Genomic DNA, 20,754 nt, shown 5'->3' on the forward strand with positions numbered 1-20,754 from the left:
GCCAATAAAAGTGTTGGGTTCTCTTTTGTTCTGGGCTTCCATCTTGTTCCACCTGGTGGCAGGTGGGAGTCCTGTCACGACAGTCTTCAATAGAGACCAAGCCTCCTGGCTGCTGTTTTGCTCCGGTATTCCTGGCTGGTGTCCTTGTTTTTTGTCCAAGGGAGCCCTCAGATTTCTCCATTAACAGGTTTTATCTTCTCTTTTAAAAGAAATTACATTTCTTCCTGTTAAAAGAGTTTTCATGAATCTGTGGCTCCTGGGGGTTGGTCTGGATGACCCTCAGGGTCCCTTCCAACTCTCCGACGCCACAAAATGTCTTTTAAATGAATCGGCTCACCCTTGCTGCATCTGGCTCTGCCAGGCTGCCCCATCTGTGACCCCTTTCTCTTTCTGCGCCGCCCCCACCCCTCAACAGCCCCCCACCCCAAACATCTGCCCCCAAGACTGGAGAACCGGCAAAGAAGCCCAAGCAGCCACTGTGGACGCCTGTCAAAATCCCCGTCCTGCCGGGGGCTGTGTGAGCTCGCTGCCCGCCCCGCGGCCCTGCTGGGCTCGGCATGGGAACAGAGCTAAAAATAAACCCGAGCAGACAGAAAATAAAACGTCGGTTTCTGGGTAGATTCTCCCGCTGGCTGAGTGGCACGCCAGGATCCTGTCGCTTCCTGAAAGACTGTCGAAAGACAAGATCGCCCAGGACAGCTGCTCTGGAACCAGGAGGGGCTTCAGGCCTGAGGGATCTGGCTGCGTCTCCTGGCTTGCATTGATGGCATTCTAATGCCTCCATTTTCAAAAGATTGATTGCATTCGTATCTTGCCTTTTTCAATGGGTGGGTGGATCGCACCACTATTGATTGGTTGCATTTGTCACAGAATCATGGAGTTTAAGGGACCCCAAGGGTCATCCAGTCCAACCCGCTGCAATGCAGGAATATCAGCTTTATATTGAAATAAAAAAATAAGGTCATATATATATATATATATATTTAATAAATGTTAATGGATTTGCCAGGCAAACATGTACATAAATGTATGGGCCACATGTCTGAGGCAGCACAGGAGGGCAGCCCTGGAGCCATTTTGGCTCCCAAACTGATCAAATGTTTTTTCTGCAAGGTCAAGGAAAATGGAAAAGCCTCCCCATTGTCTTTCCATTCACAAATCCTGTCTTAAGGGTGTGTCTGTCTGTGTATGAATAGGGTGAGCCTGTAACCTGGTTCAGAAACTAAGTATTTATCATTACAAAAGACTGGCCAGGCTCCCCAGGGTATCCAATCAAGTGAGCATTAACAGGTAACCTGCCAGACAGAAGATAAGCAGCACACTCAGATTTCTGCTGTAGACTGCCCCTTCTGTGATGTTTCTGGGGGTGGTCTTGGACTCCAAGTTGGGCAATTTAAAAGGTCTATATAAGGGCAGACACACCTGGGTTCTGGGTCCTCCTCCTTCTCCTGCGCGTGTGAGGGGAGCACCCTGTTGCAACAGATGAATAAAGATCAGGCTTACTAGCTGCTTTGCTTCTCAATATTCTCTGCTTGGCCTCTGTTATTTTCTCCAACCGATGGAGAACCTGCAAAGGACTCTGTAAGGGCTCTTGTGTCCCCCATAAGGGAATAAGGGCAGATTTCCGTTTATTACAATATCCCTCCTGCTTCTTCCAAGGAGGTCAAGGTGCCTTTGCTGCTGCCGCTCTTATCTTCACAACAACCCTGCAAGGAAGCTCAGGCGCAGGGCGAGTGACTGGCCTCCCCCAAGCCCTAGTCAAGCGCTCTAACCACTACACCAGGTGCAGAAGAAACACACTTAAGCCATAAAGAATTCAGATCCAAGGGATTTATTCCGAGTACCAGAACCGGACGTAGCTCATGGCCCTTCTGCATTCCCAGGCACCCCAGATTTTCCTCCTCCTCCTCCTTCCCCCACAGTTCAGATGTATAAACTTAGCCTTTTATTGCTTTGCTCTGGGAAAACCACCAGGAGTCAGAAATCCTTACGGGGCACCCAGAGGTCCGCTAGCTCTGAGACGTGGTGCTTTCGAGGGCATCGCAACTGCCTGCTGTTTCGACTTGACAGCTCAGGGAAGATCCCTAGCTTCATAAATTCGTGGAAAATCCAGACTTTAACCGACTCTCCTCATTCCAACACCATTTTAACCCTTAAAGAAAGGCGAATTTATTCCCCAAGCGTGAGAGCACAGACACAGCCCCCCACCCAGGGGGTGACCAAGGGGCAACAAGAGACATTTGCAGAGGCAGTTGAGCAAGTCAGGTGTTCTGAAAGCCCATCTCCAGACAAGTCCTGAGGGCAAGGAGATGTCGAGAGGTTTATTGTTCTTTTGGTGAAGAGGTGTTGGTAAAGGGGTCTGATAAAGTGACCTCACGTTGAACTGGTGTACCCCTTGTGTACCCCTCCCCATTTGTGACATGCCAGTGATGCAGTGATGATGTATCAGTGATGCCTCTCGAAGTGTATTCTGGGGGAAAGAGGGAAGATTTAAAAGAGGAGGTCGCCCCATGCTCAGGGTTCTTACTCCTGGGGGGACCTGTTGTGCAACAATAAAGATCATGGTCTACTGACCGCTGCTTTGCTCCAAATTACTCGGCTGGAACTTCCATTCTTTTACTAAGCGCATAGACCCACAGGGGACTTGCACCCCAATGAGCTAGGCTCTTGAGTAGTCTCTCACCCCATAATTTTTTCCATAATGCTGCCATGATGTCATTTTGGGGCAGATAAAATGGGATACTTCTCAGAGGAACAGGCAACTGCGAGGCTTAGTGGGGGGACCCCCAGGCAGACTCACCCCTGATCCAACCTTTTCCAGAGAAATCCAGAGAACCACCCTGGGCAAAGGGGCCCAGGCTTTCAACTGCAGATTCGGGGAGACACCCCCCTCCAACGAGGAAGCGGGTAGGTGGGGCCCAGAGGGCAGGGCTCTTCTTCTTCTAATTACAAAAATAGACGATGGGGACTGTCGTAAAACAACGCTCCCATCTGCCTCTTCTGTTTCTCTTTTTCTCTCTGCTCATCACTCTCGCGTTGGGGAGAAATCAGTCTCACAGTTGCCTCTGGGATGAGAGTGACGTGGCTCAGTTGTTTCATGGAACTGGAGAGTTGGAAGGGATTCCCAGAGGGTCAGGACTTGTGGCACGAGGATCCCCAACAGGTGGCCCTCCAACCTCTGCTGAGAAACCTCCAGGGAAGGAGAACCCTCCACCTTCTGAGCTTCAGCAACCGCAAAACCTGTGGGGGAATTTCAAAATCACCACTGGGGGTCAGATATTGCAGGGCGGAGTCCTTAGTGGTCCCCTAAACTGATTCATTTGGCACAAGTAAGATCCTCCCTCCGCCACCCTGAGATTCTCCACCCCGATACTTTTTCAAGGAACAAAAACAGAGGAAGGCGACTGACGGCAGCCTCGCTGGCTCCCTGTTTCATCTCGCAGAGTTGTGCATTCGGTGGTTCTTTTTCCTGAGCTTCTTTGCAGATCCACAACACACACATGCACCCCACCTACACACACAGCTTGGGTTCCTGCCAACGTGATGAGAGCAAAATGTTTCGGGGGGGGGGGGCTCTGGCAGTGACTGGCTGCTTTGGGAGGTGTCCCGAGGATGATATTTGGGCGGCGTGAGCTAACAGAGTTTTCTGGTGTTGCAGCAGATGGGTCTTCTTCAGAGGGCTTCCTTTTCTGCAACGAAGAAAGCAACAGGGACCCTTCTGCCCACTCTCTGGCCCCCCAACCGGCTGCAAAGAGCCCCCCAAGGTGATCATTGTAGCGCCTTGACATAAACATGCAGCTCATCGAGAAAAGGAAGGGTGGAAGGAAGGAAGAACAGTCCCAGGCAGAGAGAAAACAAGAGAAGGCAGGGTCTGCGTTGATGGCAGGAGACAGGCGAGGCTTCTTCAGGAAAGACCCCCCCCATCAAATGGCAGGAGGGTCACCCCCCCTTTCTCCCTCTGCTCCCCCCTAAATCAAGCACAGCACCAATTTCTGCTGGAGAAAATGGAGGGGTCAAGAAAGAACGTTTGGGCCGTTGGCAGGATGTGGAAATGTCCTTCCCAAGAGGTCCTGGAGCACTTCTTGCTCAGGAAGAGTTTGGGGCGGCAGAGAGGGACCCAATCCAGAGTCAAAGAGGAGGAGCAGAGGCTTCCTTCGCGGAGCCTGCAGAGAAACTGGAGCACCAGGCACAACAACGTCAGGGGAAAGAGGGCAGCCGGAAGATCAGAGACAGAGGAAGCTCCTGCAAAAGGGGGGAGAGGGGGAGTGGATGTGGGTCAACAAGCACAAACATCAAACCTCTGAATCCATATTTTACCCCCCGGAGGCCGTGGCGAATTAATTGCAGAAACCGGGGCAAAACGAGCTTGCTGCAAATGCGGGAGTCGATTTTTGGCCTGTGGGCAACAACTTGTTTGCCGTGACCCGGTTTTCAAAATGAAGGGGATCCCAGGAAACCGTTCCCAGTGAAGGTGACGGGTGCAAAAGAGGTCAGGGAGCTCCTTCCCTCTTCCATCCACAAGCGGCCTTAAAGGTCGTCTTGGGACAAATGAACCTGAAAGGAAAACGGCGAGGTGAAGCCACCGGATTACGGGGCATCGGGGCATATCTGTTTAGCTGGGGGAAACCCACTTTGAGCCCCACAACTGAAGAGAAACACTTCATGCATCTGATTCAGCAGACTGTGGGCCATGAAAACTTCTGAGGCCACAATTTATATTTGTAAAGGATTTCAGGGGCTGCAAGACTCGTGTTTCGTTTGGGTTTTTTTGTTGCAGCAAAATTAGTCACCTTGCAAGGAACTCCTCGCTGGTAGGAGATCCAGCGCAATCGCATCTGACGCACATCCAACTTGCACCATTTCAAGCTGGGCTGGTTGAAACTGTGCTCCTTAAATCCAAGCGAGGTGGATTTAGTGTTAGTATCTTTAGCATTTTTTTGGTTGTTCTAAAATGATTTTTTTCTCGATTTTCTTCCTTTACCTTTTCATAAACCACCTTGAGGGACTTGGTTTTTTCTTTTCTTTTTACAATCAAACAGTGTACAGTTTTTAAGAAATAATTAAATAGCAGCAGCATCCGTGGGTTGGATTTAATTTGGGGGAAGTTAGGTAAAGGTTAAGGGACCCCTGACCATTAGATCCAGTCGTGACCGACTCTGGGGTTGTGGCGCTCATCTCGCTTTACTGGCCAAAGGAGCCGGCATACAGCTTCTGGGTCATGTGGCCAGCAGGACTATGCCGCTTCTGGTGAACTAGAGCAGCGCATGGAAACGCCGTTTACCTTCCTGCCGGAGCGGTACCTACTTGCACTTTGACGTGCTTTCGAACTGCTAGGTTGGCAGGAGCTGGGACCGAGCAACGGGAGCTCACCCCGTCGCGGGGATTTGAACCCTCGACCTTCGGATTGGCAAGTCCTAGGCTCTGTGGTTTAACCCACAGCGCCACCCGCGTCCCTACATGCAGCAAAATACCTGATGGCTATTCAGCAACCGAATTTGCAAAGGAGGGTGGGCAGGAGCAGGTCTGGCCCCCCTTTAAACAGAGAGCTGAGGGTTCTCCCTGACTGCTGAGGTTCGGCCGGACCCAAAGGAGGACAGGGAGACACGGAACGCAAACACACACACACAGAGCACCCCACCTGGCAAAGGTGCATCACCTCCTTCCTCTCGGCCGGCTTTCACCTCTTCCGGAGCCTCTTCATGAAGCAGCAGGTGACAGTGACGAGGACGGTGACGCCCATGAAAAGGGCACTGGAGACACCTGCCAGGAGAGGGATGAACAAGGTGTCGATGGCTGGGGAAAGGAGAGGAAGAAACGGAAGAGGGTTAAGAAGGCAATGGGCTCGGTTTAAAAATACCTTTCCCAAAAAAACAGAGTCCTTTTCGTTGGGATAATCAGAGAAAAATTCCCAGCTGTCAAAAAATGTCCAGGGATGAAGGAGAGGATATATTGTTTGATTATAGCCTTTCCAACTTGTGTTAACAAGTTCACAATTTAGCAGAGTAACAGTCCCCCTTTTAAACTCACAGCGGATGCATTTGCTCAGGCTGACTAAAGCCTCTAGAATAACTGTTCTGGTATTTTCCCCTTATTCCCTCATAAAAGATAAGACATGACACAGTCTTCTATAAAAGTATAAAAAGAGTTTACTCACTCACATTCTGTTCACAGTCGGATCCCAGAAGGCAGACTTAGCTTAGAAAAGTAACATACACCTGGAAACTCATCTCATAAGGAGACAGTCCCCTTGTCCTCTCTTGGCTGGAGGCCAAGAGAGCATCTTTGGCTATGCAGATGTTGCTTCTGGGCTTTTGTCCTTACCTGCAAAATTCCTTCTTGAACCTGTTGCACAATAAACTTTGGTCTACAGCTATTTGCTCCGGTTGGTGGCTGGACTCCTTCCTCTTTTTTTTAAATAATTTTTTTTATTAACAATCCAATCCAATCACATTACTTCCAAATTACAAAGCCAAATTTTTAAATTTTTGTTGGGAGTACCCATGCTTCGAGCTCAGAAAGGGCTCCAAGCACCTCTCTTGCTGCTGCTCTAGTATGGACTCCTTCCTTTAGTCCCGCAGCGTCTGCCTGACCAGCTGGGGGACTGAGCAGCCTCGCACCTAGATTTTTCCGTAACACCCCTAAGTCCATGATTGGTCAGAGATGAATGGATGGAGGCTGGCTGCCATGACAGCAAGGCAAGAGACACCGAACCCTTTTAAGGGTTTGCGTTTTGGTGTGGAGAAGGAGGACATCTCTACAAACCTCCAGCAATACCATCACCCATAAGGCGGGGTGAATGTGGCTCAGGAAGGCCAAGGTGTGATATTCCTGAGGATCTGGCAAATTTTACATAGCTCCAGAAACAGTTTACCCAAGACATTGGCATTTGATAAGACCACCAGACATCTTTCAATGCAGAGAGCACCTTGGCAAACACTGGCAATGAATCCCAAGGAGGTTCATAGATATAGGAGAGGAACTTCCCCTGCTTGCTATCTGCCTCCCTGTTCTCAGGCAAGGGGGACTCAGGAGGCCAAGGAAATATTGTTGAGCGTCTTTAGGAGAGCCAAGATGGCTTTGGGATTGCTCTCCTGTACTATTGTAGACATGTGAGTTATACGCTTATGTATGTGTGTTTACCTCATGCAATTATCAACATTTATTCTATATTTAAGACCTTAGAATCACTTAAATCTTAGAATAGCTTTGGAAGTGGATATAGGCTGCAGGGTTAGAAGATAGTGTATTTTAAAGCAGTATTATTTGTAAGTGATAAAATGTGAAGATTTTTATGGTAAAAGTAAGTGTGATAAAAAATGGTTAAAAATTATGATATATGAAACTGCTAAAGATGAGGTAAAATGAAAATGTTTAGAAAAAATAAGGATGAGACAAGAATTTGTTTGTATTGTTTGTTTTTCTGTTTGCATTGTTTATTTGTGTTATGAAATGAATAAAAAAAATGGGGGGGAAAGACAGCCATCTCCTCCTCCACATATTTGTCCAACCGGATTTTAAAGGCACCTAGGTTGGCCATCTCTGGCTCCTGTGGCAAGGAGTTCCATAGTTTAACTCTGCGCTCTGCAAAGAAGGCCTTCCTTTCATCTGTGAAAAAGGACACCGTCTGCCCCAAACCTCCCAACAGGAGGATTCTGCCCGACTCCCCCCCCCCGAAAAAAGAAGGGGTTACTCACCCAACGTGTACGGATAGACAGTGACCATGTTGGACTTGGCGGACCCAGCCTTATACCAGCTGAGGTCCGGATAGCGCACCCAGGCGGTGACGGCGCAGTGGTACTTGCCCTCGTCTGACGGCTGCACCCCGTGTAGGCGCAGGCGGTGGCTGGTGGGGCCGGCTTTGTCCACGCTGACGGCGCCCCCCGAAGGCCGGCTGGCCAAGTCAGCCACCCCCTCGCGGCTGACAGAGGCCAGCATGACCCCATGAGAGGTGGGGCCCTCGTCAGGCAGCTCCACCCACCAGCTGAGGGCCAGGGCAATGTCCTGCGTGGCTTCCACTGAGACGTTGCAGCGCACCTCGGCCGTGTCCCCGCGGTAGATGGTGGCGGATGGCAGCCACGCCGTGGCCTCAAGCACCACCGCTGCAGGGGAGGCAGAGAAGAGGGCAGACTCAGCATCCCCGAACCCCGGCAACGTATCTCGGAGACACTCCTCTGCCTGGCAGCTTCGATTATCATTTTTCTTAGCCAACCCATTGAGTCCCAGCACCCTCTTCCGACGATGGCCAAGAGAACCTAGGAACTGAGGTCGTTCTGCCCGGACACTGAGGTCCAGCTCCGAGGGCTTCCTGGCGCTTCCCTCCCTGCGAGAAGCCAAGTTACAGGGAACCAGGCAGAGGGCCTTCTCGGTAGTGGCACCCGCCCTGTGGAACGCCCTCCCACCAGATGTCAAGGAAATAAACAACTATCTGACTTTTAGAAGACATTTGAAGGCAGCCCTCTTTAGGGAAGCTTTTCATGTTTAATAGGTTATTGTATTTTAGTGTTTTTTGGAAGCCGCCCAGAGTGGCTGGAGAAACCCAGCCAGATGGGCGGGGTAAAGGTAAAAGGTAAAGGTAAAGGGACCCCTGACCATTAGGTCCAGTCGTGGCCGACTCTGGGGTTGCGGTGCTCATCTCGCTTTATTGGCCGAGGGAGCCGGCGTACAGCTTCCGGGTCATGTGGCCAGCATGACTAAGCCGCTTCTGGCGAACCACGGAAGTTTACAATATGAAAACCCCAAACCATCCAAATGATAGAATATCTACAGATGGCTATGATGCCAAGGAGAATTAGAGGGGAAAAAGTGTTCTCGCCATGCTTGAGGTTGCAAAGCACAGCACCTGCTCTCCTATCCACTTAAATCTCCCTTTGTGTCGAGATTTCCAAAAGGGATACATGACAAATCTGAAGAAACATGAATCGTGTAGGCTGTTTATGTTGGCCAGATTTAACATGTTTCCCTCGGTGGTAGTGAGAGGAAGATACTTAGCTATCCCAGAATCAGAGCGTCTCTGCAAATGCAGAAAGCAGGAACCCGATACTCTGGAGCATATATTCTTTTCCTGTGATTTTGGCAGTTGTGCCAGAGGACAATTATTTGAGGCCCTAAAATTTAATAGACAGATTTTGACACAACCAACTGTTCAGGACCTGCTGGCGGACAGCGATGACCAAATTACTTTAATAGCGGCTGAATTATTAAGTGCTGTCCATGAAGAAAGAATGGGCCATGATAAAGAGACTTAGTGGTTTTTATTGGTAGGTGATGTTGCTATGTTGTATTATATTATCTATGTTCATCAATTTATTTCTTGGAGTTAAGAATAAGACTGAGATAAACTGTGTTTGCTGAGCCCGTATTTTATACAGTCTAAACAAAAAAAATTCCTTCCAGTAGCACCTTAAAGACCAACTAAGTCAGTTCTTGGTATGAGCTTTCGTGTGCATGCACACTTCTTCAGATACACTGAAACAGAAGTTTCCAGACCCTTCTATATAGTGAGAAGGTGGGGAGGGGTATTACTCAGAAGGGTGGTGGGAATGGGTGATTGGCAGATAGCTGTGATGAGCCTGTTGACGACTCTTAACGACTGCAATAGGTCTTACAGGAAAAAGCAAGGGGTGAGAAGGTGAAAAATGGCTTTGTCACGTATAATGAGATAAGAATCCAATGTCTTTGTTCAGACCAGGTCTCTCCATGGTTTTAAGTTTGGTGATAAGTTGCAATTCAGCAGCTTGTTAGTTTTTATACAGTCTGTATATGATGCTTGTTAGTTAATGTGTGGTGTGTTATGCCTAATAAAGGATTTTGAATTGAATTGAATTGAATTGAATTGAAATTAGAGGGTATCCAAAACAGAAAGTACAGAAAGAATGGAAAATCTTTAAAGAGTATTTGGAAAAGTATTACAGTAACAAATATCTCCTGGCAGAAATAGAATGATCCTTGTAAAACAGCAAATGTAATGTTTTCTGATATCTGATGAAAACAAAGAAAGAAATACAGTAACTTGGAACCGGGTGTGAAAAAATTGTAGAAATAATAGTACAATGAGTCTAATCGGAAGCCAAATATGTTTGTTTTACTTTGTTTCCTTCTTCCTCTTTTCTTCTTTCCCTTCCCTTCACTCCCCCCCCCCCCTCTTCTTTTTCCTCTTTTCATTTTTGTGTTTCCTTTCCTGGTCTTTCTCTTTTTGATATGTTAACAAAAAGATCAAGAGAGAAAAGTGTATTATGAAAACCTCAGCAAGTTAAAAGTGATGTGTAATTTCTTTATCAGTATTTATAAAATGTTTAAATTGGTTAATTGTAATGATGTAGCAACTACTGTGGTTTTTTCCTTTGTTATTGTTGAATTCTAAAAAAAGTTTTATTCTGTTAAAAAAATAAATGAAAACCCCAAACTGGACAGTAAAGTCATGGGAAGTTTAAAGCAAGTCAAAAGCAAAAAGAAATTAGAAGCAGGATCCAGGGGCCTTTTTGGAGGGATGGATCCCGGACTGCCTGCCTGGCGGGACAGGAAGGTTTTCAGCAGGCATTTAAAAATTGGCACAGAAGGCGCCCGCCTGGTTCTGTTTGCCCTTTTGATTTTACATTAACTAAAAATGCATATTCAAAAACTATTGTTCGATTCAACTGCACAGAGGATTTTTATTATTATTATTTTTACGGTTTATTTCCTCTTCCTCCTTTCTCTCCTCAAACAGGCAGGTGCGGCTGAGAGGGAGCGACTGGACTAAGGTCTCACACAGTGAGCTACTTCAACTCTGCTCAGATGCCTGGAATGCGAATGTGAATTTTAACCGGCCTATTTTAACTTTCCCCACGTTTTAAACTACTGCAATTTTTTCTTGATTGCACTGTTTTGCCTTATTTAAGCCGCTTTGAGGTTTGTTTTTACAATAAAACAGTGTGTGCGTTTTATGAAATAAATGTACAGTCATACCTTAGGTTACAGACGCTTCAAGCTGCGCATTTTCGGGTTACGGACACGCAGAAACCCGTAAGTACCGGAACGGGTTGCTTCCAGGTTTCGGCAGTTGCACATGTGCAGAAGTGCTAAATCGTGCTTTGCGCATGCGCAGAAGTGCCAAATCGTGACCGGCACATGCGCAGACACAGCGCTGCGTGTTGCGAATGCTGTGGGTTGCAAACGTGCCTCCCGCACGGATAATAAATATATGTAAAGAAGGAGGAGGAGGAGGAGAAGGAGAAGGAGAAGGAGGAGGAGGAGGAGGAGGAGGAGGAGGAGAAGGAGAAGGAGAAGGAGAAGGAGAAGGAGAAGGAGAAGGAGAAGGAGAAGGAGAAGGAGAAGGAGAATCTAAACAGGACATGAGAGTGGAATCAGCTGTAACGGTTCCAGGGCTGCTAATTGTCCTTGTGCCAGCAAAAGTAAAGGTAAAGGTACCCCTGCCCGTACGGGCCAGTCTTGACAGACTCTGGGGTTGTGCGCCCATCTCACTTAAGAGGCCAGGGGCCAGCGCTGTCCGGAGACACTTCCGGGTCACGTGGCCAGCGTGACAAAGCTGCATCTGGCGAGCCAGAGCTGCACACGGAAACGCCGTTTACCTTCCCGCTGGTAAGCGGTCCCTATTTATCTACTTGCACCCGGAGGTGCTTTCGAACTGCTAGGTTGGCAGGCGCTGGGACCGAGCAGCAGGAGCGCACCCCGCCGCAGGGATTCGAACCGCCGACCTTTCAATCGGCAAGTCCTAGGCGCTGAGGCTTTAACCCACAGCGCCACCTGCGTCCCAGCAAAGGAGAGGGGCAAATTTGGGGACCCAAAGCCAGCTCAGTGACCCCATACGCACCTTCCGATTTCATGTCCACCATCAGGGCCTCGGACCGGACACTGGCCACTTCGCGCAGCTTGTCACCAGGGGAGCGCACAAAGGCCCACACCACGCACCGGTAGGATCCCACATCGCTGGGCTGCGCAGACTCAATCCGCAGCTGGTAGGAGCCCAGAGGGAAGGCCAGTTTCTGCAGGGAGACGTGGCGCCGGCCAACGTCGCGGTTGGCATAGTTGTCGCCCAGGACGAGCGCCCCGTCCGGGTCCAAGCGGGCCACCAGGCGCCCTTCTCCCTCACTGCCCTGGCTCACTTCCCAGCCAAGGGAGTAGACGGTGTGGGGCAAAGGGGCGGCCTGGAGGCCAGAGGCATTGCAGAGGAGTTCCAGGGCTTCTCCAGAGCCGACGCGGACTTTGGCGGGGCTGGCAGAGGCGGCCAACTGGCTGGCTGAAAGCAGAGCAAGAGAAAGTCAGGGGGGAGAAGGTCAGAGCAGCCCGTGTGAAAAGGATCAAAGGGTCCCAACAGATCACGATTTTGACAGGAGTCAACCATGTGATGCAGCAGCAAAAAAGGCTAATGCAATTAATTCTAGGTCCAGGGAAGTCATAGTTCTGCTCTCTTCTGCCTTGGCCAGACCCCACCTGGAATACTGTGTCCAGTTCTGGGTACCACAATTTAAGAAGGATGTCGACAAGCTGGAAGGTGTGCAGAGGGCAAGCAGGCCTTATGAGGATTGGTTGAGGAAGCTGGATATGTTTAGTCTGGAGAAGAGGAGACTGAGAAAAGGTATGAGAGCCATCTTCAAATACAGTGGTACCTTGGTTCTCAAATTTGATCTGTTCCAAAACCAAAGCGTTCCAAAACCAAGGAATGCTTTCCCATAGAACGTAATGCAAAATGGATTAATCCGTCCCAGACTTTTAAAAACAACCCCCCAAACAGCAATTTAACATGAATTTTTCTATCTAAAAAGACCATTGATCCATAAAATGAAAGCAATAAACAATGTACTGCAGTCACAAAATCAATCAATAGCTGAACTGTGGGATGCAACCTGAAAAGACGTAACCTGAGCTGAACGTAACTAGAGGTATGCCTGTATTCTCCTGCTCCGCAGGGGACACAAACCAATGGATCCAAATTGCAAGAAAGGGGTTTCTGACAACTTTAGGAAGAGCCATTTGGCAGTGGAGCAAAAGGTGGTGAACTCTCCATCGTCGGAGGCTTTTTCAACAGAGGTGGGATGGCCACCTGTCAGGGATTCTGTAGCAGTGATTGCAGGGGGTAGACTAGAGGACCCTTGGGGTCCCTTAGAATTCGTACGATTCAACAAATGCAGGAATTGCAGCGAAGGAATCCCTGGCAGGTGGCCACCGAACTTCTGCTCCCAAACAGATTCGCAAAGGCGAATCCGCCACCTTCTGAGGAAGCCTGTTAAACTGACAAACGGGTCTTCACCCTCAGACTCTCCCACCTCCAAGAGCCGCAGTGGATCCCTCTGCTCTGTGGATCCCTCCTCCCGAGGAAAACTCACCTGGTTTTAAACGCAGGGTAAGGAGTCTCTATGGGAGTAAGGTAAAGGTAAAGGGACCCCTGACCATGAGGTCCAGTCGTGGATGACTCTGGGGTTGCGGCGCTCATCTCGCTTTACTGGCCAAGGGAGCCGGCATACAGCTTCCAGGTCATGTGGCCAGCAGGACTAAGCCGCTTCTGGCGAACCAGAGCAGCGCACGGAAACAACATTTACCTTCCCACCGGAGTGGTACCTATTTATCTACTTGCACTTTGATGTGCTATCGAACTGCTAGGTTGGCAGGAGCAGGGACCAAGCAACGGGAGCTCACCCCGTCGCGGGGATTCGAACTGCTGTCCTTCTGATCCGCAAGCCCTAGGCTCTGTGGTTTAACCCACAGCGCCACTCGCGTCCCATTCTATGGGAGTATATTGTCTTTAAAAATGGAGTACCACAGTTTTTAGGGGGCTAACCAGGCTGGGATAGCTGGCTTGCTGGTTTTTGAATTTTTCAATTTCGTTGTTCTGTACAGGACAATGACAATAAAGATTATCATATAGTATCGTATCATATCCGGACGGTGACTTGAGCCAGCACCACCCGCTTCTCTGCAATCTGCTGCCAGCTTCCGTCAGGATCCTGGATCCACTCCCCGGCGACGCAGTGGTAGATCCCCGCGTCTTCGGGCCTCAGCCAGCCCAGGACCATCTGGTACCGCCGGTCTCCCGTCTTGGCCAAAGACAGCTCTTGTGCCTGGTGGCGCTCGGCAAATCTCTCGCCAGCCTCCACGGCAAAGTCTCGGCGCACGGCAATCACCTCCTGCAGAGGCTGCACGTCCCTGGAGGCGTCGGGGGCGGACAGGCCGAAGGAGACAGAGAGGTGGACATGCTGTGGGGTCTGGCTGCTCACGGCGCACGTCAGCTGGAGGTCCTGGCTTTCCCAAAGCATCAGCTGCAGCGGAGAGGCGGGCACAGCCCCCCGGCCGCGGAAAGGGGGCTTCGGGGCGGAAGGAGCAGCCGGCAACACAGAGAGCTTGTCAGGGATGACTGTGGGGCAGGAGGGAAAGCGAGTCAGGGCCCCCCTCAGTTGCATCAGGTGAAGGGAAATTACGGCTCTGCAAAAATGGGCGTCTTAGGCAAAACTGCACCCGAAACACATACCATATTTTTCACTCTATAGGACGCACTTTTTCCCCTCCAAAAATGAAGGGGAAATGTGTGTGCGTCCTATGGAGCGAATGCGGGCTCCTTGGCTTCAGCAATAGCAACACGAAGTCTCCGAAGCGCAGAGGGAGCGCTCCCCCCGCGCTCCGGAGGCTTTGCGTTGCTTTCGCTGAAGCCGCCTGAAGCCCCCAAGTGCAGGGAACCCCTGCTGTGCTCCAAAGGCTTGCGGATAGCCGCCTGAAGCCTGGAGAGCGAGAGGGGTCGGTGCACACCGATCCCTCTTGCTCTCCAGGCTTCGCTTCGCTGGAGAGGTGCTGCACAGTTTTCCCTCTCTGCTCAGTGCCCCTTCAGAAATGGAAGGGGCTCCGTTTCTCCTGCCGCTTTGCTGAAGGGGCACTGAGTAGAGAGGGGGAGAATTCCCCCCCCCCCGTTCTCCCCCTTCTATGCTCCAGTGCGTCCTATAGAGCAAAAAATACGGTACGTTTGTTAAGGGGGAACCTGCACTAAGGTGCTGGTGAATTTTCAAGGGGGGCGGTTAATTGTATTTTGAGGCACGCCTTCTCCAAATTGAGGCATGCATAGACAGGGGTACCTCGGTTTTCGAGCGTCTCATAACCTGAACGTTTCAGTTTCCAAACGCCGAAAACCCGGAAGTCATTGATTCCATTTTCAAACGCGCCTCAGAAGTCGAACGGCTTCCGCTGTGTGTTTTTCAATTTTTCCGACTGAACTCACAGTCAACCCTTTGTGCCTCGGTTTTCGAACATTTCAGGAGTCAAACGGTTTCTTGGCACAGATTACGTTTGAGAACCGAGGTACCACTGTATAACACACACGCCGGTTAGAGAGTTGCACCGCACTGCAAAATTGAGAAAAGTGCAGATTCCAAAAAGTGTGGGTTGGTTTGCATGTTGGTCTGAGAAGAGAGAATGAGGATGTTTCTCATGAAAAACCGGGTGGCTTTTCATTCAACTCTGAGCCCACCTGGCTTCTGTGAGTTGTGCTCACTGCTAGTTGTACTGAAATTAATCAGCAAGGTGAACGTAAGTTAATTCATTTCAATGGGTCTACACTTGAGTAGAATGTATTGCATCTCTACCCCACCTTTTTCTCCAGGGAACTCTAGGGGGGCCACAGGGTTCTCCCCCTCCCCATTTAATCCCCACAACAATCCTGTCAGGTAGGTTGGGCTGAGAGAAGCCCTGAGGTCCCACCCAGTGCGCTTCATGGCTGAGTGCAAATTTGAACCCTGGTGGTTCCAACGTCATAATCCAGCGCTCTAACCACTACACCGCACTGCCTGTTTTATTTTATTTTCCACCCTTCACTCAAAGGTCCCAGGGAGAGCTATGAAAACGTAAAACAGTTTTAAAACCTACTTTTAAAAAACAACAACAACAGCAATAACAAAAACCACTTCCATTTTAAAGTAAAGGTAAAGGGATCCCTAACCATTAGGTCCGGTCGTGACCAACTCTGGGGTTGCGGTGCTCATCTCGCTTTATTGGCCAAGGGAGCCGGCGTTTGTCCACAGACAGCTTCTGGGTCATGTGGCCAGCAGGACTAAGCCGCTTCTGGCGAACCAGAGCAGCGCACGGAAATGCCGTTTACCTTCCCGCCAGAGCGGTACCTATTGATCTACTTGCACTTTGAAGTGCTTTCGGACTGCTAGGTTGGCAGCAGCAGAGACCGAACAACGGGAGCTCACCCCATCGCGGGGATTCAAACCACCGACCTTCTGATTGGCAAGCCCTAGGCTCTGTGGTTCAACCCACAGCACCACCCGCGTCCACACTTCCATTTTACAGACAAACAAAATACATTTTAAATTCAATTTCTCTCCTGTCCTCCCTCCCAAAGAAGCCAGGGGCGCTAAGTACGCCATCAAAGCATCTTGAAACCAGTTTCAGTGCAGAAGCAGACTGGGAAAGATATCCAGAAGGACATGAGAAGGGTCCGCTGGATCAGGCCCAAGGGAGACTATCGTGCCCACAGTGGCCAACCAGGCGCCCATTACAGGAAACCCACAAGCAGAATCTGAACACAAGAGAAACACTCTCTTCTCTTGCAGGTCATTCTGGCTAGTAGCCCTTAACAGCCCTCTTCTCCTTTATTAATTTATCCAAACTTTGGGCTTCTTTGAAGCCATCTAGGCTGCTGGCCAGCACTCCCTCCAGTGGCAGGGAGTTCCACAGTCTAACTGCATTGGCTCTTGGTGCAGGGACAGAGAAGAGAGGTGGATACAATTTCCTTTAATAAAAATACTATTTTTTAAAAAAAGCCCAAGGTCCGCAATGAGCAGAGGCACGAGTTCCTAGCCCCGGAAATATTTCTTCTCTGGATTTAGCTGCCAGGAGGACGTGGGGGCTTCAGATGGGGAGCCAGATGGGCCCCCTTCCTGCTCTCATGCCCCCCCCCACGGCCCGCCCCGCAGGGCTGCCCACTCGGCAGACCTTGGCCTGCAGACAACTCCAGGCTCAGAAGCCATCTGCTCCTCCCAGCCGCTAAACGGATTAGCGGAGCAACGGACACAGCAGCGACCTCGGGGAAAATCACCCTTGCTAATGCAATAAACCTCCACGTCAGATGCCCGCGTAAGGTGCCTGCATCCCAGAGTCGGTCCCAGAGGCAGCAAGGTGCAGTGGTTAGAGTGTTGGATGAGGACCAAGGTTCAAATCGTCCCACTTGGCCGTGAAGCTCCTCAGGGCCGGTCACAGCCTCTCTCGGGCTTGCCTAACTCACAGGGTGTTTTTGAGGGGATTCAATGAGGACCTGGAGAGATCAGGGTTCGAATCCACCCACGGCTGCCCCGAAGCTCACAGGATTTGACCTTCAATTAACATAGTATTGCCTATTTAAATAGGCACTTTCCTGCACCTAAGGAAGTCAGGCTGCTGGGTCAGGCCATCTCGGCCAGCCCTCTGTTCTCATGGTGGCCAAATACCCCACAGGACCTAGGAATCCAGATAGACTGCCTGGGGAGCTGGAGGTTCCATTAGGTCATTGGAAGAGCCTACTGGATCAGGCCAATGGCCAGCCGGAAGCCCAAAAGCAAGCCCAAAACCGGAGCGCAACTCTCCCCCCTTGCAATTCCCTGCACTTCCTGCCTCCGTGGAGGGACAGCCGAGCCATGGGAACATCAGGAGAGTCTTGCCCATCAGAGCCAGCGTGGTGCCGTGTTTGCAGAGCCTCCAGCTCCAGTGGCAGTCTATCTACATTCCTATATTCTTGGGGGAATTTGAGGAGGAAAACTCTGATGCTAAACCTCTCCTGCCTTACAGCCATACACATTCATGAGAAAGGCTTTGGGTGCAAGCCCCGAGAAAAGAATCCAAACCTGCTGCCTTCTTTGGCTAGGGAGTAGGCCTTACACAAATCCCTAAGGCGGCTGCATGGCATTTTGTACACCTCCCTCCAGCAACTCTTGCAGCCACGCTGGTGCCAAATGTCTCACTCCACTTTCCTCAGGACGAGTGAGGCTGGCTGGTCATCGGGGCAGCCCAGGACCTCCAGACCCACCAACCAGGCTTACACCCCGGAGGGGTCGCCTCAGTGCTGCCAAGGCAGCAAAAGCAACGCAGGAGGAAGCAGGTAAGACACCGGTCCAGAGAGATCTGCATTGGCTCCCAGGACGTTTCCAGGCACAATTCAAAGTGTTGGTGTTGACCTTGAAAGCCCTAAATAGCCTCAGTCCAGTATATCTGAAGGAGCGTCTCCACTCCCATCATCCAGCCCGGACACTGAGGTCCAGATCCGAGGGCCTTCTAGCGGTTCCCTCTCTGCGAGAAGTGAGGTTACAGGGAACCAGGCAGAGGGCCTTCTTGGTAGTGGCACCCGCCCTGTGGAACACCCTCCCACCAGATGTCAAGGAAATAAAGAACTACCTGACTTTTAGGAGACATCTGAAGGCAGCCCCGTTTAGGGAAGCTTTTAATGTTTAATGCGGTATTGTGTTTTTTATATTCAACTGGGAGCCGCCCAAAGTGGCTGGGGTATAAATAGGAATAAGAATAGTTTTTTTGGTTTTTTTTTGTATTATTATTATTATTATTATTATTATACCACTCTCTGCAGCCACAGCAGGCGCTGTGATTCTCCAGTGATTTGACTTCACTGCATTGTCTCTTGAGACAAAAGAGGAATTTGACCCCTGGGAGAACAGGGCCCCCTTTGGCCAATCCAGAATGACTCTCCTTTCGCTTTCGTTGTCTTCAACTTTCTCCCTCCCTTTCGGTTCTGCCCCCCCATACCCCTCCGTCGCCCCGTACCTCTCAGCTCCACCTTGCTGCTGTATGTCCCGTGGTACTTGGAGTCGGTGGTGGGGGTGTAGCACTCGTAGACCCCCGCGTCTTCCGGGCGCACCCCCTTGATCCGCAGTGCCACGGCGTCCCCCCGCAGCCGCTGGATGGAGACATTGCCCGCCTGCACCCGGGGCGCGAAGACGGCATACGGGAACTTGGGGTCCTTGGTGCTGACCACCCCGATGGAGATGTCAGGGGCCGCCGGGCGGTAGAGGAACCACTCAAAGTGCTGCAGGGTTGGGCCCTCGTACTCCGAGACGTTGCAGGGGATGGAGATGGACGTCCCTTCCACGCGGTGCAAGGGCCCCGGAGGGAGGTGGACTTCCCGGGCGCCGGCGCTCAGGGCTGCGGGGAGAGAAGAGGAGAAGGCATTGCAGAACTGCGGGGAGGAGTGGCTCCCCTAGGGGGCATCCAGACTAACCCCCTGACATACAAGAATGTCAGCTCACAAATCGCTGACAGGTGGCCACCCAAGCGCTGCTTAAAAACCTCAAATGAGCCATGGAATTGCAGAACTGGAAGGGAACCCCAGGGCTCATCCAGACAACCCTGCAGTTGTGGTTAGAACAGGGTCCTAATTCCTCACTCACTTGGGTGACCTCAAGCTAATTATGATCTCTCTCTCTCTCTCTCTCTCTCTCTCTCTGATTTTTTTTTAAAAAGGTCTCCTATCAAGTGAGCATTAACAGATAACCTGTCAGACAGGAGATAAATAACACACTCAGATTTCTGCTGTAGACCACCTTTTCTGTGATGTAGGTATAATGTTTCTGGGGGTGGTCTTGGACTCCAGGGTGGGCAATTTAAAATGTCTCTAGAAGGGCAAGCACACCTTTGTTCTGGGTCCTCCTCCTTCTCCTGCGTGTGAGGGGAGCACCCTGTTGCAACAGATCAATAAAGATCAGGCTTCCTAGCTGCTTTGCTTCTCAATATTCTCTGGTTGGCCTCTGTTATTTTCTCCCACCAATGGAGAACCTGCAAAGGACTCTATACGGGCTCTTGTGTCCCCCATAAGGGAATAAGGGCAGATTTTCGTTTATTACAAAACGTTTTTTGCAATGACCTTCAAATCAAAGAATTACATAGTTTCGTGCGTTGACTTTCCCATCCTCGTCTCCACAGTGTTTTTGCTCAGACTTTTTCCACTGCATTATATCTTTGTCCATTACCAAAAGTTCCTGTGTTAGCAATTACTTTGTCATTTTTCATTTGCTGCTTTTATCTTAAATGCTGCCTGCAATTTCATTTGACTGCAATGCTTTTGCAAAATAGTTCACATTCTTCTATAGAAAGTTCATCCTTTGGATCTCTTAATTTCGCCGTCAGATTTGCCCTTTTCTGCCAAGTCCCTTATCTGAAAGCCATTCCTCCTCGGTTAAGTTACCGTCCCTAAGCCTAGCCTACCTCGCAGGTTTGTCGTGAGGACGAAGGGCGAGGGTCAAATCCTGAGCTGCTTGGCAGGATGCAAATCAAGCCAAGCGAAGACGGAAAAACAAGCAAGGAGAGACCTTTGGTCGGGTGTGAAAACCGAATTATGGGGCTGGGTTTCAGGCAGAGTTCAACTGTAATCTTCATTGTTTTAATGATTAAACGCAGAGTTGGGAAAAGCCGTTAATTCAGCAGCAGGGCTAGGAGAGGTCATGTCGGCTAATTCCACCAGAGTGGTAGAAACAGCTGGGAGTTGACATCAGGGTGGGAGGAATTACTACTTTTTTGGTTTTATATATATATTTATTATTTTTTACATATCATTCCTAAAAATCATATAACATAATTTCTTATCTTAAACAGTGTTTTCGACTTCCATCAACCACATCTGAAGATTTTTCAGTCTTTATCACTTAATCTACATTTTTTAATTTCCTTATTACTTTTAATTGTCCTTAACTAACAATTCTCTTCATAATCTTCTCTGCAATATTTCACACAGTCCTCCTTACAAAACTTCTTGCAATCTGATTTTTTTTTTTTTTTTTTTTTGAGTGAGGT

General features: G+C 49.9%; 1 protein-coding gene and 1 long non-coding RNA gene across 2 annotated transcripts in view; one reads left to right on the plus strand and one right to left on the minus strand.

Annotated features, from left to right (window-relative positions):
- Positions 1-20,754, plus strand: part of LOC310833594 — a 25,603-nt gene continuing 4,849 nt past the window's right edge. The window contains exon 1 of the long non-coding RNA XR_014558828.1: positions 1-187. This is a non-coding gene — a long non-coding RNA (uncharacterized lncRNA). The remainder of the gene's footprint in view (positions 188-20,754) is intronic.
- Positions 1,816-20,754, minus strand: part of IGSF8 (immunoglobulin superfamily member 8) — a 27,223-nt gene continuing 8,284 nt past the window's right edge. The window contains exons 2-7 of the mRNA XM_083716227.1: positions 18,733-19,110; positions 13,871-14,347; positions 11,810-12,235; positions 7,695-8,099; positions 5,639-5,793; positions 1,816-4,242 (exon numbers count right to left, since the gene is read on the minus strand). Of these exons, the coding sequence (XP_083572353.1) occupies positions 5,678-5,793; positions 7,695-8,099; positions 11,810-12,235; positions 13,871-14,347; positions 18,733-19,110 (1,802 nt within the window). The 3' untranslated portion in view covers positions 1,816-4,242; positions 5,639-5,677. The remainder of the gene's footprint in view (positions 4,243-5,638; positions 5,794-7,694; positions 8,100-11,809; positions 12,236-13,870; positions 14,348-18,732; positions 19,111-20,754) is intronic.

Source organism: Podarcis gaigeae (genome assembly GCF_964106915.1).
Source record: "Podarcis gaigeae genome assembly, chromosome: 16".
In the NCBI taxonomy this organism is placed as follows: Eukaryota; Metazoa; Chordata; class Lepidosauria; order Squamata; family Lacertidae; genus Podarcis; species Podarcis gaigeae.